A 19,155-nucleotide genomic window follows, 5' to 3' on the forward strand; every position below is an offset into this window, starting at 1 on the left:
TTAAATAAAATTCAAATTACAAGGCGATATAATTTGTCCTAATTTATCATAATTGATTCAAACCATTCTCTAAATATTTAAGCAGACATTCGTATACATAAAATCAGCGTTTTGATTCCTGTAATAGAATAGCAATAAAAAATTCCCAAAATATTTTGACAATAAAGGGCACTCTTAAAAATTTAAAGAATGCATTAAGATTTTGAAATTTTGAAATTGAATTATTTACACAAATGGGATCACTTGTAGTAGTTTATAAAATTGTCCTTTAATATTTACATCCCTTATCCTGATGTAAACAGGTCGGGAAGCATGAGAAGCAGATATTAATAGCTCAATTGTAAAAAAAGGTGATGATACACATATAAATAGCTGTATTATAAAAAATGTAATTAAGCAGATATAAAAGCTGAAAAGCGATTCACCAGATAGATTTTTAATAGCTCTATTGAAAGGAAAAAGTGATGCATCAGTCACAAATTATCAAAAAGGGATTTCACAACACATACTAATACATGCAGCTCTATTATAACAAAAAGGTGATGTAGCAGATATAAATAGTTTTATTGTGAAAACACGAAAACAGGTGATTCAGCAAATATAAACTGCTCCATTGTAAAGAAAAAATTGATGCAACATATATAAAAATGCTATATTGTTAACAAAGTGATGCAGCAGATATTAATGTCTTTATTTTTAAAAACATGATGCAGTAGATGTGAATACCTCTACTGTACTAAATTGCGATGAAGCAGATATAAATAATTCTATCTAAAAAAAAAGTTATGCAGCAGATATAAACGGTTCTATTTAAAAGAAAAAAGTGATGCAGCAGATATAAACAACCCTTTTGTAAAGGAAAAGTGATGCAGCAGCTATAAAGTGTTGCTCTATTGTAAAAAAAAATATACAGCATATATAAAAAGCTCTTTTGTTAAAAATATAATGCAGCACATCTAAAAACCCCTTACAGTAAAAAGGAAAGATATGACCATAGCTGCATTGCCTATTAATATCCACCCCCATTTAACAGAAAGAAAATGATCTTAAAGAATAATCAAGGGAACCAAGGTTATAGCGGAAATCAAAAGAATGTAATCCAGGAACAAAGACAAGACATAGAAAACAGACATACACAACAAAGAACATAAAGAAACTAAAATCATACATACAAAGGAACAAAGGCAAAGGCAAATGAGCAATTTGGACTCCAGTAAAACTGGGAGCATGGACCAGGTGCTCCGTATTAAATTATATCTTGACTTTCAAATTTTACATGAGTCCTCTTTACCCCTGTTGATGAGGATTGTGATTTACAGGGGCCCCTAGAGTGGCTGTTCCTGAGCTACGAAGATTTATAAGTGGGCGAATTTAATGAAAAAAAAAGTATACACATATAATCTTTAAGTATCTGTCTTTGTAAGAATCATGCAAAATCTGAAGAATATGATATACCCCAAATAGGCTACATATTTTTATTTTTTAAATTAAGTTGTTTTATGGGTCTGTACGATAAAATGTGTAATTATTCATTCAAATCTCCCTGCTCGTAGGAGATAATCAACATTGAAAATCTAATAGAGTCTATTGTATTTGAGTGTCATTTACAGAGTTATCTCCCTTAATTTTGAAATCTATAGTGCATTCTATATAATTTTTGTCTCCTAAGAACACAGGTTATATGAAAAACTGAATGTTAAATTTCTGTTTACTATGGCAATTCGAACAAAATATCAAAAATAAAAATGTGTAGGTTTTTACCCATGAATCACATTTTGCATGATTCTTAGCAGGAGTACTACTTAAAAAAAAACAAAAAGAAACATAACACTTCACTTCGCAGATTTGAAATGTACATTTTCAGGTGAATTGCTTGGCGAAATACTTACAGCGATGTATTTTGAGGAAAGACATTTCGAAAGAGTAATTAAGGGAACAAGGTTATAGCGGTAATCAAAAGAATGTAATCCAGGGACAAAGACCAGATATGGAAAACAGACATTCACAACAAAGAACATAAAGTAACTAAAAGCATACATACAAAGTAACACAAGTAAATGAGCAACTCGGACTCCACTAAAAACTGGGAGCATGGACCAGGTGCACCGGTAGGGTAAGCGGCCTCTGCTTTATCAATTTTAGTGTATTGTTAACCATGTTGAATCATCGGACTAAAATAAAATTAACAAAACAAAAATATGTTCAATAGTCAAAAATACGAAAATTGTTTCTTTCGTTTAAACATCGAGGTAATCATAATCGAATTGTAAAACCAAATGTAACTATTCGGAATATAAGATGATAGTTATGACATCATCGGCGAAAATCCAGAACAGTAAAAAAAAATAAGCATCGTATAAAAACGGCTTATCGAAGAACAACCGTGCCCGCTGTGATTAAAAACAAAACAAAACCAAAAATACATGACTCATAATTTTGAATACAGACCTATAAATTAAATGTGTATTTGGAACAGTTATTTTATCCCAATTTGTTTTTGCTGGCAGCGACATATAACAAAAATATCTGAAATATTTGCATAATACTGCTTTTTGAAAAGTTCTTTGTAAGAATCAAATCAGATTTCTGTTTCGTTGGCTCTCATTGCAGTCTCCAATCTTTCGCCTGCTGACCTCGATATCAATGAATAATGGAAGTGGATGTGAAAGTCGTCGCGGAAAAGCAAAGGACGCTACCATTGCACTTGGTCCATGCTCCCAATTTTTAGTGGAGTCTAGGTTGCTTATTTACTTTTGTTTCTTTGTACATGTTATTTTCCTTATTGCATGTTCCTTTATTTGTTGAGTGATTTCATTTTCTTTGATTTCCGGTCGAATTTTGGTTTTCTTAATTACTCTTGAACCACTCATAATTTTAGCCATACAATAAATCAATACAATTTAAGTTTAGTAAGCAGAAAACTCAATTCGTCCATTTACATAGCTCAACCTGTGGCTAGTTGTTTAAAACAGGACGTATGTCGACTGAATGCAGAAATTGATTAAAATACATGTATTTGTGTTGTCCCCCTTTCCTTCTTTACCGATTTTGACTGGTGGCAATTTTATGCTGCCTATTTGTGGCGAAATATATTAGAAATTGAAAACCGTAATGGAAGCGGGAGAGTAAGAGCTCTTAAAACCTGGTTTAACTCATCTTTTATTTTGTACCAAGTCAGGACCATCGTTTCTGTTTTTTTTTCCTGAATTGACATTTGTTATGTGGACATTCCATTTGACTATTGATTTTGACTACTTCCTAGATTTTATCAGGTCGGTCATTGTTTTACTATTTATTTTTTCTGATAACGAAAAACAACGAACAATAACAGCAATTTGATTTTCATTTAACTGAAAACATATATTTTATAACAAAACTCATGTACAAAAAATAACAAAAATTAACAGTTTGGATGAATTGTTAGGTTGTTGCATATCTTATTTTTATGACTGCTGTAATTTTCCTTCCTCTTTGAAGACATTTTTCGTCTTCCTTTTGTCGGATGTTCATTTTGATTACCAGACACAGAGTTGGAGTTAATTTCTTTTTCTACAGAAAATACAATAGCCGGGTCAGAATTTTCTTCATCCTTCATATCAAACATTGAATTACCGTCATCAGTATCACCTTCAGAATCAGTTGACAAGTGTCGTGACATTGATTTTGTAGAATGACCCCTGTCATGTGTCGAACTGTCTGATTCGTTTAAAGACAAAAGACGATAAGTTACGCGCTTTTTGATTCGTTGACCTAAATCCGATAAATTCCTGTGCATCGCCTTTTCTGCATTTCGAATGGTTGGCGTTGATGGTTCACTAGAAGTTCGATCGTGCAATATCGAACGTGGTGTGGCTAAACTGTTTTTTAAGCATGGTGTAATTTCCGTCTGCGAAGACTGGTTAGAAATAATCGCTTGAGCATTTTGCAGGAGTATTTTTCTATCTTCTTTATACATGTCTATGAGCAAATCCATTTTTGATTCTACATCCTCTACCTGAAACATTGAAAAAATCAAGTATTCTTAATATTTACAATTGAATTCTAGGGTATGAAAAGCTATCTTTGGTGCAGACGGAATATTCGCTTCTCGAAAACTTTGATTTTGCATTATACCAAGCCTTTATACCATAATGTTTTTAACTTGCTCTTTTCATATAAATCCTGCATAAGGTTCGAGACGGTGGTATTCAGGCGAGGTTAGCTGTATAAGCACGAGGCAAGGCCGATGGCCTATACAGCTGACCGAGGCCAGATACAACTGTTCGATGACCTAATACACGGTTTATATAAACATACTCATGTAATAACACCTTTATTAACCAATTGAAATGTACCTTTATTTTTACCGGAAACGGAAGTTTTATTGCAGCACCATGGCTCGAGCATCACGGATTGTATATGAGAAATATATTTTTTCGCATTTTAAAAGTAGAGTAATGAGTGTATTAATTAATAGATAAATAAGTAGATAAATAAACATCCCCCTCTCTGCATACATTTTGCATTTGGTTGTATAAAAGATATCCTTCTGTTTTGTATATGGACACATTGCAGAAATTGATGACTACAATTGAACTGAGTTTGAATGGATTGTCACTTTTTCTGCTAATTAAGTAAAATTTCTTCCTTGAATATTTAAATGTAATATAAACAGATACTTCATTAAGATAAGTACTTAATAACAAATCTGGAAGCGAGACTTCACTTACAGACCGTTCTACTTTATATTCGGGAAGCGAGGCTTCACTTACAGACCGTTGTACATTGTATTCCGGAAGCAAGTTTTACTTACAAACCATTCTGTAAGCGAGGCTTCACTTACAGACCGATCTACTTTGTATTCTGGAATTGAGGCTTCACTTACAGACCGTTCTACTTTGTATTCTGGAATTGAGGCTTCGCTTACAGACCGTTCTACTTTTTATTCTGGAAGCGCGGCTTCACTTACAGATCGTTGTACATTGTATTCTTGAAGCACGTTTTACTTACAAACCATTGTGGAAGTAAGGCTTCACTCACAGATCGTTCTACTTTACATTCTGAAATTGAGGATTCACTTACAGACCGTTCTACTTTATAATCTTGAATCGAGGCTTCACTTACAGACCGTTCTACATTGTATTCTGGAAGCATGTTTTACTTACAAACCATTCCTGGCAGTGAGGCTTCACTTACAGACCCTTGTACATTGTATTCTGGAAGCATGTTTTACTTACACAACATTCTGGAAGTTGGGCTTCAATTACAGATCGTTCTACTTTATATTCTGGAATCGAACATTCACTTAAAGACCGTTCTACTTTATATTCTGGAATCGAGGCTCCACTTACAGATACTTCATTAAGATTAGTACTTAATAACAAATCTGGAAGCGAGGTTCACTTACAGACCGTTCTACTTTATATTTTGGAATCGAGGATTCACTTACAGACCGTTTTACATTGTATTCTGGAAGCATGCTTTACTTACAAACCAGTCTGGAAGGGAGGCTTCACTTACAGATCGTTCTACTTCATATTCTTAAATCGAGGCTTCATTTACAGACCATTTTACTTTAACAATGCTGAAGTGAGACTTTACTTACAGACCGTTTTACTTTATATTCTGGAATCGAGGTTTTACTTACAGATCGTTCAACTTTAACAATTCTGGAAGCGAGGCTTTGATTACAGTCATACACATCTTTTTTCTTACTTCCTTGTTTTCCAAGTATAAGATCTAACCTATAAGAGAAAGCTTTTGCATGTAAACCCCCTGAGAGTACTACATGTACCTTAGTTGTGTAAATAAAAGAAAAGCAGAAACTAATTTTTGTTTTCGACCGTTATGGCTGACATGCCGTCGTCGTTGTTGTTCAACTTTCAGTTTAAAATTTAACTTTACGGATATGCAACGCATCATGTTTAAGCAAATTTTAAACAATATAGATACAGTAAAGAGCTATTAAACAAATAAATGGTAAGCGTTTCAAGTGATAATATGTAATTTAACCCTGTTTTATGTAGGTAGAACTAGGGTAAGGGACATAACTCTTGAAATCAGTGATATGTTTGTATCATATTCCATCCCACCAAAGCCTTTTAGGCTTTAATTTGAAACAGAATGAAATAAATCCAAGTTACTTTGATGCTTTCATGAGAAAATATAAAGAGCCTAAATACAAACATTCCAATGATTTGTAAGAGTTATGTCCCTTACCTTAAAGAGAGTCATTACCTTATTTAGATATCACGAAGAAATCATCTAAAACTAAGAAAATATATAGAGAATAAGTATGGTGTATGTGTTAGAGACAACAACCCCACCGGGGTGAATATATCTGTCTAGTCGACTTTCCGTAGCTGACGGAAAACATTGTTTTTACAAAATTATGATAAAATGGTAATTAATGATCATACCTTGATTGTAAATTTTTTACACGACTAAGCATGTCCACGTGACCTGCAGAATATTGTTCTATCACATCTTTGACATCATACGGACGCAGAGCCTCTTTGAACTTCCGCCTAGCAACAAAGTATTTTATCTTTCTCAGACTTCTAATGACGTGTCTGTCTACTTCTGTGAGCTGGTGTAGCTTCGGTGAATTATCGAACTCTTCTGAAATTGTATTATGCAAGTCAACGAATTGAAGAGTAATCAAGGGAACCAAGATTTAAGCGCAAATAAAAGCATACAGGGATAAATACTAGTCAGGGAAAACAGACATACACAACAAAGAACATTAAATTTCCAGAATAACACGTAAAAAGAAACAATAGTAAATGAGCAACTCGGACTCATCTAAAAACTGGTAGCATGGAACAAGTACACCAGTAGGGTAAGCATCAAATTGATTTCTCAATGTCATTTGCTAATTTATTTTATGTTTATTCATTTTAGGTAAATTGTTATTGGCAGTGTTTGTCTTTCTTTGTGCAGATTTTGTCTCCGGATTGTGAATATTCTGTTCTTAATTCAAACAATATATGGTTTCTTTTTTTTACTATCATAAAAATGATTCTCTGTCAACTTCTCCCAGACCCTTACATAGCTCAATGCATGATCCCAGTTATAATTGTCAAAAAATAATATTACATGTACGTCATTCACCATCCAAAGAAAAAAAAACTTTAAATTTGTAACACGATGTCAGCCAAAGAAAATCTAAAATCATCGAAAATTGTTTTCTCTACTAAATAAATTATATCTGAAATATCAAGGTTATAATGATAATAATAATAATAATAATAACAATAATAATACATGTTGTGAAGATTAAACGCAAATTAGAGTAATGAATAAATGAACAATAGTCATGTTTAAATTATTCAATTATTCATTATTATTAGGTGATATATTGTTCGATAAATGTTGAAAATAAGGCAATGGAACATTAAGTGATACCCGCCAAATAATCGAGAAAAAAAAGAGGGGATGGTAAAATGTTCAATATGGCTAAACTCGAAATCTACATTTCCCCGAAAATTGAACTTAACCTGTACCTTAACAAAGTTCCCAAAAAAATAATCTAATTATTACTTGTCAACCGTCAGTGATTGACAGATGGACGGACAGACGAACATGCAACTTTCGGATGGTATCACATAAAACCTTGCCACTTCGTGTGGCTGGGTAAAACTGCATGTTGGTCTGTATTTTGTCTGACAGGATTTGATTTTATGCTAAAGATATGACAAATCAAACTTATTTCTAATGGGTTACCGTGGTACAAATAAATTAGCCAAGTAGTGATTTTTTTTCTGAACATATTTTGCCCTTTATTCCACCTTCCTCTTCATGCCATACCTTCATACGGAGGAGGTGATGGGTTATCTTTCCGTAAAGGGAGCTGGTCAACTCTTTGCTCTGCTATCCCAGTAGCTAAACTTAAATGACTCCTTTAAGTAAAAAAAAAGATATTTTTGTATGTTGTATATTGTAATAAATTAATTTGAGATAAATACTATAATCTGATTGGTTAAAATAATTTTGTTATATCTCAATGGATAAAAAAAATATTGACACGCCTCTATTCAGTTAAATTCAGAGCTACTTTTGTCATGTTTAAAGTTAAAAATATGTTTTAAAATCGATTTATAAGAATTGGCTATGATAAAAATTTTGTCTATTGAAAAATAACATAAATTTTCCATGTGCATATTTTGTATATTGCACTTCGCGCAATAAACAATATGCACATGGACAATTTATGTTATTTTTCAATAAACAATTTTTATTATTTTTGTCAATTCTTAAATGGCTTTTGTTTATATAAAAACATGTGCTATCAAAAGTAACAAGACTAATACGTGTAAAATGTTCTTTTTTTCTGAAAGTAATTTTCAGTTGGGTTTTCTCTTAGCAATGTATTTTTCTTTTTTTTTTTCTTCCTTCGATCATTACAAGAGTACGTCGTAATGTCGGTCGATGCTAAACACAACTTCGAACAAATCATTACAATATTGTTTCAGCATAATTTTCACAGAAATGCCATAAAATGCGTAGTATCAGTAAACAGATTAAGCGCCGATACGTACGATACGAAAAATTGACTTTCTTTTTTATTTTTTAAGTAGACACTTATTGCAAGTCATGGGAAAGCTGATATAAGGGAAATTCTAACCAGCTTCATGTAAAATGAATTGGAAATGTAAACTTCAATTGATGAAACGGCCCGTATCGTACAAATTTAGATATAGAACACACTCCTCCGTAAATGTAGTACCGAAATCCAGTATATGTGCATGTATAATACATATGTTTGTTTTTGTGTTTAACTGACGGAAGAAGTCGTGGCGATGCTCTGTAACCACAGTGCATGGGAACCAAGGCTTATTCAAGATATATTTTTTTAAGGGAGACAATTCTTACATATTCCAAAAATAATTATGCTTGTTTGTGTTCTATTTGTATCTGTTGTTCTTTTCATAACTGACACAGACTTTAATTGATCTCGAATAAAGTCTTTGACTTTCTAGCAGATAAAATTCAAAAGGAATTAAAATAAATTAAGCTCTATTGCATAAGATTTTTTAGTTCAATTTAGGCGCCTGAGAATTTGTAAAAAATTTTTTTTTGTTTTTGTTTTTTGTTTTTGTTTTTTTTTTCTCATTTGTAGTTCTATAAAACGGGTATAAGCTTAGTCCAGATAGCATATGAAAGGAAAAGAGAAAACAGAATATCCCAGTGAAAATGCTACATGCATGAACCAAAACAAAATTTAAAAATTGCAGTATAATAAAAAAAAAACTATCTTTGAAATACATGTACATGTTGGTACAAATTATTTAAAGAAAGAACTTATTAATTGTTTAGTAGCTAAGCCATGCGCAATGCCAACATAGAATTCAAATGAAAATTACGTGTAAAAGAAAATAAACATTGTAATGAAAAAGGGGCAAAACAACGATATTGACTTACCACGTCCTGTTTACCAGACTATGTGTGTGTACAAAAATGTGAAGTTTACTAAACATTTAGTGACAGTGTATATTGTACAGTTCTGCACATGCTGATATTCCATTTCCACCGACTCGATGGAAATCTCAGTAAGATTTTATTCATTATTAAATGATTATCAAGTTTACCCCCATAACAATTGAAAAAAAGAATCAAATTAGAATAAGGACAAAAAATATTTCTTATATTCCCTAACCATAAAAAAAGATAATATAACAAAAGCTTGCTGTGCATGGTACATGTATATTAAGTTATACTGGTGAATAATATTTGACCAAAAATCAATATTTTGCGCAGTGTTATATTTGTAATATCCTACGCACATTTCAAAGCAATTGTCTGTGTCCGCCCATTCATAATGCAAATCGATAAAGTACGCAGATGTTTTATTTATTGTCACAACTGATAATCGTAATTTGTATGAAAACAAGAAGGAGTTAAAAGGATTCATGGAAGAGATTGCACAAAAATATACTACTTAACCAGTGCACTTTAATTTATTGAACTAAATGCCTGCAGAAAATGCTTTTATATTCTCTTCGAATCTTTGAATCAATTTCCCCATTTTGGAAACAGGTGGTACGATTTGATTAAAGATCGCGTTGAATCACTAATTGACTTTCCCCATTCTTGTGACAGGTGGTACGATTTTTAACAGCAAGATATATATTCTCCTCTTAGAATAACTACTGCAACGCTTCAAGTCAATTTTCTCCATTTTTGTAACATGTGAAACGAATTTACTTAATTTTTTTTTGTAGCAGTTGGTACGACTTTACTTTACCTTCAAACTGCAAGATATATACCTGTATTCTCGTTTAATCAGTTCTTTTAGTTAAGCTTTGAACAAATTTTCCCCATTCTGGTGATAGGTGGTGCGAATTTACTTAACTTTAAAACAGCAAGCGTGATTAAAGTCTTATTAACGCATTTTAAATGCAGCACTCCAGCTAATAATCATGCAAAATGTGATTAATGATTGGAAAGCCTACATACTTTTATTTTTGATATTTTGTCTAAAATGCTACTGTACTTAGAAAAAAGCAGGTGGCTTTTCATATAACTCTTGTTTATAAGAGTTTTAAATTATATAGAATGTACTATAGAAGTCAAAATAATAGATAACTCTGTACTTGACACTTAAATACAACAGAAACTATTGAATTTTCAATGTGAATAATCTCCTAAGAGCAGGCAGATTGGAATGAATAGTTATACATTTTATATTTCAGACCTATAATGCACTTTAATAACAAAAATAAAAAAAAATATGTAGCTTTTTTTCGGGTGTATCACATATCATAGAAATTGCATGATTCTTGCAAAGACTGTAGTACCTGCAAAACGTAAGCATGTCTTGAGGTAGTGCAAATAAATATTTAAAATCATTATGGTGAACAAACGTACTAGATGAAAGTGATAAACAATTAGTCATGTATGTAAATAAAACATATTGATTTCATACTGTAGTACCGGAAGTGTCCATTTTTTGCTGCATATCAATAATTTTGTTCCAACATATATATTTCGTGAAGTTATGTCAATTTTGTGAAGATACTTCGGAAAAAAAGTCACTTCACCGAAATTCTCTCAGGATTTTTGTATGCTTCTAAAACACAAATAACATTAACGTTACGTGTCAGTCTCTGTAAGTATCAGACAGTGGGTGAAATGTGGTATAAAACATTGCTTAGACAGAATAATCAAATAGGACTGTATATGTACCATCAGCATGATCAGTAGCAAGCAATTCTGTCAGTATTACGTTATCATTCACTTTGAAAGGTCGTATCTTTATTGTAATTTTTTTCGTATTTTTTGAAGCGTGCATGAATCCTGATGCGATGTTTTCAAAGGTACCTACACAAAACTTACCCAGCTGCACGGAGTACACATGTTGAGATCAAAATAGTTGATATGGAGCAAAACTGTACATTTATATTCCTACATGGGGATATATCAGAATGGTATCTGACAAAATATATGCTTCGAAATTGGTTATTGAAATCACCACAAGCCACGCCTATTTCCGCTCCTGGTAGTGCGCATGTGCTTGTATCCAGTATACCGCATAAACTTGTTAAGGTAGATGTGTCAAGACATATGCATGGTAACAAAGATATTAAAGTTGAGGAATGAATATTTAAATGTAACAGATGTAGAAACTAATAAATAATACATGTTTCTTTGTCTGTTTCAATATGGTATCTGGGTCGACGCTTAAATTTTGTATCTATCCTGTCCAAATATTTACTTGCAAAAGATACATGCAATTATGTCCCATTTTCTTATCATGAGTTTTGGATTTCATTGTCGAACTTATGATAAATGCTGTGGCGTCAAGGTTCTACAGTTATGAATGTACTAGTCATACCATTGACACTCCTTTACTTACATGTACAACTTCCGGTTATGCAAGATTTAGAATTGTATCCCATACCTATAGCATTACAATGTAAAAAGATATAAGACGGGGAAGGAGGGAATGGGGTAAACAGATAGTGTAATCAGCTCGATGAAAACACCATACAAGATATTGCATGTTTTAGAATGTTAGTAGTATGTGCATATTAAATTTGTACAAAGTGAGTGTATACACAATACATGTACGTGAATTTTACATTCGGAAAATGAGGTGCAAACAGAAATTCTAATTTTACTCTACCTTATGCATTCAGAAATAGCATTCCTAGAAAACAGTCAAAGCCTATAGATAAAATCATGAAATACTCGATATCGTTGTTAAACGATTGGTTTGTTTTATTTATTCCTTTTAAATTTCATAATAAATATACTTGAATGTATTTGAATATCTGATTAAAGTGTTATAACATTTGACCCGTATCAAACGTTGCAAAGTCACACCCTTTATCACTCACCCGGCCATTTCGCATAAATAACCTTTATCACACCCGTTTATCGCAAGGCTGAAATTTATCGCACCCCTACTCTGCATTCTCTATCAATTTTTTACTCAGACATTTTGTACATGTTTACTGCAATAATCTCCAATTTAAATGTACAATACATGTAAAGTGTACATGACAAACAGGGGCGTAGCTAGGCCTGTTTTAGTTGTACGCAAAACTACGGCGAGGGGTCTTGGGGGGGGGGGGTCGCTCAAGGCCCCCAGTGAGTCCGGCAAGGCAAAGCCCTGAGGGAAACGACTGAATTTTAACGATTTTGGAGCCAGTTTTTCAGAGCCTATACTACGTTCATTGTATGCATATGTGATAAATAACCTTTATTTCATCTTTAAAATGTGTGTTTTTATTTTTGTAACTTTTTCCGAAAGTACGCAACTGCGTATTTGCGTATAGGCAGCTACGCCCCTGAAAAAATCTGTATCAAATGCAGTATCACCCTCGAACAAAATTAGCTGTTGGGTAATGCAGATTTAGATATATAGGGATGATACAGCATGTGATACAGATTTTTCTATGCATGTTTTTATGTATATGTTTTTTTTTTAATCAAAAAAGCACAGGACAAATGGCTTTCTACGATTCGTGCTATTATTTCCGTTGTTTGCCAGGCAACCTTAGTATGGCTAGAGAAGGTAATTTTAGTGGTATAGCATTTCCCGAGGAATGAAGCAAGGATTGAACGACACTACATGAATTAATATTCAGTCCCAGTTGTCGAAGCCCTGATTTATAGGGGAAGTGTTATTGTTGTCTTTAGTTTATTGCCTATTGGGAGTTGCGCTTTTGAGATACATTTTATGTACATGAAATTAGCACTTTGAAAGAGTTATCGCTCTTGATTTGGTTTAATTTAATTGATTTTAGCGGGAAGTTAAAGTGTAGTTTTCTCAAAAGTACAGATCTAAATACAGAAAGGACTGTACATGTATCACATAAAAATATAGCATATGAAGAGCAAAAAAGCATCGTCTGATCCATGGATTTTTCTACACTATGAATCACTTTACCATGGGCAGTGTCTGAATTTTATATGGACTGGTACTTATATGCTCTAACTTAACCCATAAGATCGTATACTAATATTCTGTTAAGCACATGTTTCGTCATCTGACGTACATGTAAATGATTAGGGCTGACATGGATATCTGAACTTTTTTTGTTTTTTGTTTTGGTTTTGTTAGCATATATTTAGGGGCGAATTTCTGGAAAAGTGTGCGTGTGTGAGTGGAGGGTTGGAGGGTTTATAGGGGTTCCAGGCCATTATTTGATCAAAAATTGCATGAAATTTACTAATTTCTCAACAAAAAAGGGGTTGCTACTCCGGAACCCCCCTGGATACGCCACTGATAATAAACGTTTCAAAATGTATAGTACATGGTTCATGGAATATCAACGATTGTTCACAACATAAATAATGAAAATAAAAAGTTAACTGTCCATTTTACACTATTATCATACATTATACCACGGCATTTTGATCACGGATGAGTAAATCTATAAAACGTTACATGTAATATTAATGGGGATACTTAGCAAACAAAGTAAAAAGTCTAGTACAGTTTTCATGTCATTTATGCAAAAATACACTAACTAAGCGAAAGATACATTAGTTTTGCAACTTCTAGCAGACACTGCTTAGCTTACAACCAGACTTAAACGTAAACTATCCTTTCTTTTCACTTATAAGTATTTTTTGTCTAATTTGAATTAATTTGTTCAACTTAAAACGAAAAAAAAACAAAGACTGTAGTTCAGGCTCTTAAAGCAACAATGCTTAATTCAGGCTCAAGTCGAGAAAGTTGGGAAATGGAGTCCCGAAACGGGGCTTTTCTAATTTTTATTGGTCAACGTTTTGAAGAAGAAAAAAACGAAATGAACAGAAATTTAAAACAAAAGGGGAAATTCAAGTCCACTAAACAAAATAGCTTTTTACTATGATAAACTATATATCATATTGATTAGAAAAAATACACTATATTTTCACGTATTGTTGTTCTTTACCGTAACTGGAACTTCCTTTCCCTTCACTATATAAGTACTGAAGTGGTTTTAATAGATACTTATGATTGATAAAAACAAAACAAAACAAAAACAAAACAAAACAAAACAAAAACAAAACAAAAATAAACAGTATGTTTAAATGATTAATATACACAACAAAATCCAATCTAATGTTGTATCGAGATAGTTTTAGTTTTGTTTATTTTCTAGACTAACAATTTAAAGAGAGAGATTTACGCTTAAGTTAAGCGGATTCCAGTGCTTCCAGATCACGTTTTATCAACTACAAAATTCCTACAGTAAACGACGTGTATATGTAGTCGCAAAGCAAACTTCCGGGTTCTTACCTGTGTAATGTGTCTGGTAAACTGTCGTCGTGTTCAACTGCATTTGACTTTCGGTTCTGTTCCTTTTTCGGCTGTATCAACGGGGAATGAGGGTTTCCGGATTGACTATGATTACTTCCGCCCGTACTTCGTTCACGTCGTCTGGTAGAAAATCGACTTACGAATGACGACGATGCGTTGCTTTTCCACTGGCGGTCTCTGTAAAAGTCAAGCTGATTAGGAATGTTTTGAAAAGTCATTTTCTAAAGCATGCATCTTTGTATTGCAATACAATTAAAAAAAACACCCCAACAATTACAGAAATATTTCGAATTTGAATGACTATCAATGGACTTATGAGTTTACTGAAGAAATAGACAAGATCTACAGAAAAAAAAAACATAAGAAATAATGATACAAAAATATGCAAGTATAAAATGCTTGCACGATAAAATGAGAGCATTTAAATTATCAAATACATGTATCGCTTGCAAACAGGAAACTTTGTACAACACATGCAATCAAGTACATGTATTTGTCAACAAAAATTCCTTGATATCATTTCCGAATAAGTTTTCTCATTCGTAAACTTCTTCCGTACTACATGTACGAAAAGTTAAAAGGCTGAAAAATACAGACTTCACATTTAAATATTACGTGTATCGCATGTATTTTTGTGGCAATAAGAATCGATTTCAATGAACGTGGAAAATTCAAATTTTAGCACAGCTTTCAAAGCATAGTTGACAGTTTTGCTTACCACTTGTACATTATACATGCATTCATAAAGCTACTGTAAATATGCTGAATCTAGATTGAGCTAAAAAAAAAAGCATTTGTTGGCAATTGCAAACATAAACCATGAAAAATATCTCATCTATATACAAATAGACGAAACAGGGTCAGACAGGGTCAACGTATGACTGTCCGTGGCTCATTAATATAAGGCTAAAAGGTAGACTATCTGGCATTTTCTTGGAATTGATCAGAAAATGACTAGAAAAAATATGATATAATTGAAACAAATAATGGTTGACCAATCAATCATGTATGGCATGATTGACTTAACGTGATAAGTCAAGTTTGTTTACTAAAATGTGCGATTAAGGAAAAAAAAATCCCATTCGCTTTCATTTTTCGGTTAAACGACTGACACGGCAATTTAATAGATTTCGATATGGCTATGAATTATGGTAATGCCGTGATACAGACAGTGGGTAATGCTCTGTACAATGTGTGCATATTACTACCTTTTCCTCATGGCATTTCAGAATTATCTTATGAATGATGGTCATAAATCAAGATCAGTTTCTCATGCAGCGGATGTCATCAAATAAATTGATGTACACGTATTCTTAATAGATTGAAGTGTCTAATTTCGAGAGACTGGTACCGACTATTGCTATCTTTTAAATTAGTAAAGCAGTACAAATAAAACTGATTTGCGAGGACGATACGAATCTGGCTTTAATGTTCAGATCATCTACGAAGCAACACATTACATAAAAGTACGAATAACAAAACAACATAAAAAACAAAAAAATACATAAACAAAACAAAAAAAACAAACAAATAAAGCAAACCAAAAAACAAAACAAAAAAAATGATAGTGATCAAGCTACTGTAATAATACAAATCGAATCTTGTCTACTTTTTCCTATATGTCTATATGTTATGAAAAAAAATGTTTTCATTTATCATTTTTTTTCAACTTATTTCGATGATGTTAATGTGACGTCACTCGTTTTTTTTACCTGTACTTATTATTTATCTTGGCTTTAGACTGAGCTTGCATCGAACAAGTTAAATTTATTCTAACGAACTATGGACAAAATTCAATGTATTATATTGTACTTAGCATCCATTTTGAATGTGTGAATATTTATATTGAACTATCTTTCTATTTATTTTGGAGTTGCTCTGGCAAATAAAACAATCAGTAAAGAATACTCCTGTCTGCAACTAGAACTCTAACAAATAGGCTTCTGGAACAGGGTTATGTTGCTACAAGATTGAAGTCATCACTACAGAAGTTTTATGGTCGTCATCATGAACTCGTGGATTGTTATGGTGTATCCATCTGCACCATGAAAACTGATTTATTCAACGGGTCATAGTATTCCTTTCCTCGTTTGTCTACCCCGGACTTGACTTTTTTATGAGCAACTCGGCGGGTGTTTCTAGAAAAGCAGAGGACGCTTATCCTACCGGTGCACCTGGTCCATGCTCCCAGTTTTTAGTGTAGTCCGAGTTGCTCATTTACTTTTGTTATTTTGTATGTAATATTCTAGTTACTTTATGTTCTTTGTTGTGTATGTCTGTTTTCCATGTCTGGTCGTTGTCCCTGAATTGCATTCTTTTGATTACCGCTATAACCTTGGTTCCCTTGATTACTCTTTCAAGAACTATAACATAAATAAAAAGTTAATGTTTTTTATGGAGAAGGATAAAAACAAAAATAAAACAAACTTTTCAAACTTTTCACACTATCTGTAATCTTGTAAAAGAATAAAAGACGATAAAAAGACGAAGAAAACAAACAAAAACAAACAAACAAAAAACCAAAATAAAAAATACTTGACAGAATAAATGATTAAGAACATCTGAAAAAACCTACGCTGTGGGACTCGGACAAGGAATCATATGAGGTTTCCACGTGGCGACTGACATGGAATTTTTATCGGCTGCATAGCAACGCCAAAGACTCTGAATCAACATGGCGGCTGGAACTCTTCTCCGTATGAGGTGCTTTTGTCGTTGTTGTTGTTGTACTTTTAATGCAAACCCTGAACCTAATATACCCTGCATTCAATAGGACAATGTAATAATATAATGAATGAACAAATATATATGCATTTGTATAATGTTACTCAACTACACTCACAAAAAACTTTGCTATACTTATTTTGATACTCTTTTTTCAAAGATGAATATCATCCATAGCTTATTTCATGATATTTTTGGTTTCATACATTGTGATTTTTTTACCCTTTTCTACTTACCCAATATGAAGACGTTTTTGTTTAAAAGGAATATCTAACAAAGACAATTGTGTTTAAAATAGTTAACTTTTGCTTTGATATTGGACTTAGTTGATGTAATCAGAATTTTAAACTTTATAAACTACGTTTTTATCACGTGGTTTTCTATTTTCTCGTTCGCATAATGGTACATACACAATGCAGGAGCAAAGCACCTGATATGGTAGGTACTGCTGGAACAGTACCGATATTTGTTGTTGGTACGTCATGCACTACTTTATAATTCTTAAACAGCATATTTTACTCGGTAACTAATTAAAACAAGTTCCAACATGTGTGTTCGTTACCCCTTCCGTACCAATCGAGATTTTGGTGCTACGTCTCTGAAGTGTAAACTATACTTACCGCGGGCAATGCGAAAAATGATATCCCTAATATTGCTGAGAATCCTGCTATCAATTTCCCCGCCCACGTTTGTGGAACTACGTCTCCGTACCCTACCGTGCATAATGTTATCTAGAAAGATATAAAGGGGCATAACTAAAGAAGTTTTAATTTATTACATGATTTTTGCAAAAATAAGTACTACTGGTTGTAGTTTTTAAGACGTGTTTTGTAGTGCGGAAACTCGCACAAGAATGTGTGATAAAGGTTATACATGTACCCGAAAGCCAGCGATGGATATCTTTGTCTTACAATGGTCGAGTTCGAGATTGAATTGTGACGACCTGTCCTATGTATATCCTGTAAAATATACATGTACATGTTTGTCTACACGGATATATTGCTTTAACATGATTAACTTGGTGAGTGGTTGCAAAAATATGACTTTTTTTTCGACTCATACGCCCTCCTTACATACGTGCACATATACATTATAATAATCTTGCAATACGTTCTTTTGCTTTACATTCTTTTTCTAAATTTATATACACACTTAGCAATATAAATCCATTTTCGTCTTTTATCATATACTGAAGAAATAAAAAGAAGAATGTCCGCGCCTTAACCACTAAAGCATCATACAAGTAGTTCTACACTCGATATTAAAATAAACTTACAACTCCCCACCAAATTGCATCGGCAAAGCTCTTTAACTTTGGTTTTTCGGAATCTTTTTCTGCCAGGAAAACAAGGAAAGAAAACAACAATAATCCTAATATACCTATATACAATGTGGTTATCAGCTCCTGAAAATGAACGAAGCACGATATATGTAATAATGTACACCTCTTGAAACGAACGTGTAATGTTCAGCGCGTTTCATTTGGAATGTTGAACGTTCCAGATGGTGTTAATTTGTAAATGTGTAAATCCTATATGTTATGATAAAAAAGGCATGTTTTCATTTTTCATATTTTTTTCATCTTATTTCGTTGAAGATAATGTGACGTCACTCGTTTTTTGACCTGTACTTATTTTTTTATCTTGGCTTTAGACTGAGCTTGCATCGAATAAGTTAAACCTAAATTTCTTTTA

The 19,155-nt window shown here is 32.8% G+C and overlaps 1 protein-coding gene across 5 annotated transcripts in view; it reads right to left on the reverse strand.

Moving 5' to 3' along the window:
* Window positions 1–3,330: 3,330 nt before the first annotated feature.
* The window catches only part of LOC148598190 (potassium voltage-gated channel subfamily KQT member 1-like), a 68,668-nt gene continuing 52,843 nt past the window's right edge, over window positions 3,331–19,155 (reverse strand). For 2 of the 5 annotated variants that reach the window (XM_088560944.1, XM_088560946.1), the window contains exons 6-15: window positions 18,738–18,866; window positions 18,082–18,192; window positions 17,313–17,497; window positions 14,717–14,914; window positions 12,107–12,130; window positions 9,403–9,420; window positions 7,789–7,880; window positions 6,399–6,600; window positions 5,627–5,723; window positions 3,331–3,994 (exon numbers count right to left, since the gene is read on the reverse strand). In XM_088560944.1, the coding sequence (XP_088417070.1) occupies window positions 3,401–3,994; window positions 5,627–5,723; window positions 6,399–6,600; window positions 7,789–7,880; window positions 9,403–9,420; window positions 12,107–12,130; window positions 14,717–14,914; window positions 17,313–17,497; window positions 18,082–18,192; window positions 18,738–18,866 (1,650 nt within the window). In that variant the 3' untranslated portion in view covers window positions 3,331–3,400. The remainder of the gene's footprint in view (window positions 3,995–5,626; window positions 5,724–6,398; window positions 6,601–7,788; window positions 7,881–9,402; window positions 9,421–12,106; window positions 12,131–14,716; window positions 14,915–17,312; window positions 17,498–18,081; window positions 18,193–18,737; window positions 18,867–19,155) is intronic. The other 3 variants (XM_088560948.1, XM_088560947.1, XM_088560949.1) reach the window with 3 other exon arrangements.

This window comes from Perna viridis, chromosome 14 (assembly GCF_037379345.1).
Source record: "Perna viridis isolate PV_CMFRI_1.1 ecotype Kerala chromosome 14, ASM3737934v1, whole genome shotgun sequence".
NCBI lineage: Eukaryota > Metazoa > Mollusca > Bivalvia > Mytilida > Mytilidae > Perna > Perna viridis.